Source organism: Theobroma cacao, chromosome 5, assembly GCF_053813885.1.
Source record: "Theobroma cacao isolate CCN51 chromosome 5, ASM5381388v1, whole genome shotgun sequence".
Taxonomy (NCBI): Eukaryota; Viridiplantae; Streptophyta; class Magnoliopsida; order Malvales; family Malvaceae; genus Theobroma; species Theobroma cacao.
The window spans coordinates 45,767,606-45,770,306 of NC_142643.1; the positions used below are offsets into that span (position 1 = coordinate 45,767,606).

Sequence of the window (2,701 nt, forward strand, 5' to 3'; positions counted from 1 at the left end):
GGGTTTACCTTTGGCTTGTGAGAAGTGGCCACTGGAGAGAGGTGATAAGTAAGAGCACCCTGGTGTAAAATTTCGTCAAGCAAAGGATCAGGTTGAGGAATTTTATCATAGAATATAGCATAATCAAGTTCCAGAATTAAGGGGCTAGCAGATAGAGATCAAAGAGAGGAAGGAACAAGCGCATCAGGTAAAAACAAAGCTGATCCTAAGCATGATAATCTAGTTGTAGGTGCTTCAACAACAGGCTATAAACTTACATTTCAGTTCGTTTTGGAGACAGAAAATGTATCATCATCATCACCAACATCAAGGGAAGAACATCCATCCATCTTCAAGGATGCCTATTCCTCCTGAGAGGCATTTGTTCCTGCAAGGTGGAAATGGCCCTGGAGATTCTGGTCTCGTCCTCTCAACAGATGCCAAGCCAAGACTGAAGTGGACGCCTGACCTTCATGAACGCTTCATAGAAGCTGTCAATCAGCTTGGAGGAGCAGACAGTGAGTGCACAAAATTTGAAGATCAATTACCTTAATCCATGCATAAACTGGCCTATTAGGCTAATACAAATATTTGTACTTTCTCTGTGCAGAGGCTACTCCAAAAACAGTCATGAAGCTAATGGGGATTCCTGGCCTTACCTTATACCATCTCAAGAGTCACCTTCAGGTAAATTATCGACATCATCTGGAGAATGTCTTCATATTCGTAAGAGGCTATCTTGAATGTTAAATCTAGCAGAGTACCAACTGCAATGAGACAATATCAAGGATGGCACTCCTGTCTACCATTCCATGAAGAAAGCTAGGTGGATAGATGGTTTACTGTTAAACCTTGTTTACCATGCTAGCTAGTATAATATGCCTTAATGATCGCACCAAGTATGTTGGATTAAAACCAATCTTTAGCAGTGTTTAAGAGGGGGTTAAAGAATGTGGAGGGTCATTCCTTGTCGTCTTTCCCAGTCATTAGATCAAATAGAAAAACAATCCTGTTAGTTTTTGTGTTGCAAGTGCTAATTAAATCTCTCATTTTGGCTGCAGAAATACAGGCTCAGTAAAAATCTCCATGGACAAGCTAATAATGGCAGTAACAAAATAGGTAAGAGGACAGTGTTCCCTTGTTGCTCCTTCAAATCATATTTTCCCTGTTGAGAGCAATCCTGAATATTAAAGTTTAACTCAATGGGTATAGGTGCGGTTGCAATGGCAGGAGACAGAATGTCTGAAGCAAATGGGACTCATGTGAACAACTTAAGTATTGGACCTCAGGCAAACAAGTAAGAAGATTAAATAACCTTTCATAGATTTGCATTCAGTCATCTATTTGTTCGTATGCTAACTTTGATTTTCATAAATCCAGTGGCTTACAAATAGGAGAAGCACTGCAAATGCAAATTGAAGTGCAGAGAAGGCTGCATGAGCAGCTTGAGGTACATAAACAACATTAGAACTTTGAAATGATTTCAGTGTTGGTTATTTTTCTTTTGGCTGGTGGCTTGAAGTTAATAAAGGTAGTTAGCAGCATTCTGATAAGTTCTCAACTGAACCAGGTACAGCGACATTTGCAGCTTCGTATCGAGGCTCAAGGGAAATACTTACAGGCAGTGCTGGAAAAAGCCCAAGAAACTCTCGGAAGACAAAATTTGGGTTCCGTGGGGCTTGAAGCAGCCAAAGTTCAGCTTTCTGAACTGGTGTCTAAAGTGTCCAACCAATGCCTGAACTCTGCGTTTTCAGATTTGAAAGACTTGCAGGGCTTGTGCCCCCAGCAAACACAAGCAACACCACCCACTGATTGCTCAATGGATAGTTGCTTGACCTCCTGCGAAGGGTCTCAGAAGGAGCAAGAAATACACAACAATGGGATGTGTTTAAGACCTTATAATACTAGCGGTGCACTCTTGGAGCAAAGAGAGATAGCAGAAGACCCATTGCTACCTCAAACTGAGCTGAAGTCATTTGAAGACATAAAAGAGAACAAGATGTTTCTCTCCTCATTGGGCAAGGATGCAGAAAGAAGAATGTTTTTCGCTGATAGAAGCTCCAGCGATTTATCCATGAGTGTAGGATTACAAGGAGAGAAAGGGAATGGCGGCAACAGCAGCAGTTTCTCGGAGGCAAAATTCAAAGGAAGGAATGAAGATGACAGTTTCCTAGACCGAGGAAACAAAAGGGCAGATGAAGTTAACAGACTACCATACTTTGCAACAAAGCTGGACTTGAATGTCCATGAAGAAAACGATGCAGCTTCAAGCTGCAAACAGTTTGACCTGAATGGTCTCAGCTGGAACTGAAAAGGGATCGTTCATGACTAGAGGAAAGTGAAAGAGACAGAGTTCAGTACATCGGCAATCCAATGTTAACCATCGGAAGAGGAGACTCGGTGCAAAAAAATGCTGCTCTCTCTCTGATTCAGGTCACCTTCCCCCAAACCAAAAATCAATTCAAATCTTAACTGAATAAGTTGTAGCAACAAAGCTAGATATTGCTTTTTGGCAACTACTTAATTATAACATTAGGTATCCACATCTGAATGTAGTTTATTTCTTTTTTACTGTATGCCATGTAGCAGACAAAAACCTGATGGAGTTCCAGGAAAAATGGCTTGATCTGATTAATGATTACAGCACTTCTCTTTTGTATCAGGATAATTAACTCCAATTTAACATACTAATCCATGTTGTTCCTACTTGTTCTTGGTTCCA

The 2,701-nt window shown here is 40.8% G+C and overlaps 1 protein-coding gene across 3 annotated transcripts; it reads left to right on the top strand.

The window, feature by feature from the left end:
* Nucleotides 1–2,701, top strand: LOC18600280 (myb-related protein 2-like). 3 transcript variants are annotated; one of them, XM_007030635.3, is made up of 7 exons: nucleotides 1–187; nucleotides 265–497; nucleotides 590–666; nucleotides 1,041–1,098; nucleotides 1,192–1,276; nucleotides 1,360–1,429; nucleotides 1,550–2,701. In XM_007030635.3, the coding sequence occupies exons 2-7, from the start codon at nucleotides 284–286 to the stop codon at nucleotides 2,288–2,290; spliced, it is 1,245 nt and encodes a 414-aa protein (XP_007030697.1). In that variant the 5' UTR covers nucleotides 1–187; nucleotides 265–283; the 3' UTR covers nucleotides 2,291–2,701. The 3 variants fall into 3 exon arrangements, with proteins under 3 accessions (XP_007030697.1, XP_088663075.1, XP_007030698.1); XM_088806949.1 differs by having other exon boundaries at nucleotides 277–497; XM_007030636.3 differs by having other exon boundaries at nucleotides 281–497.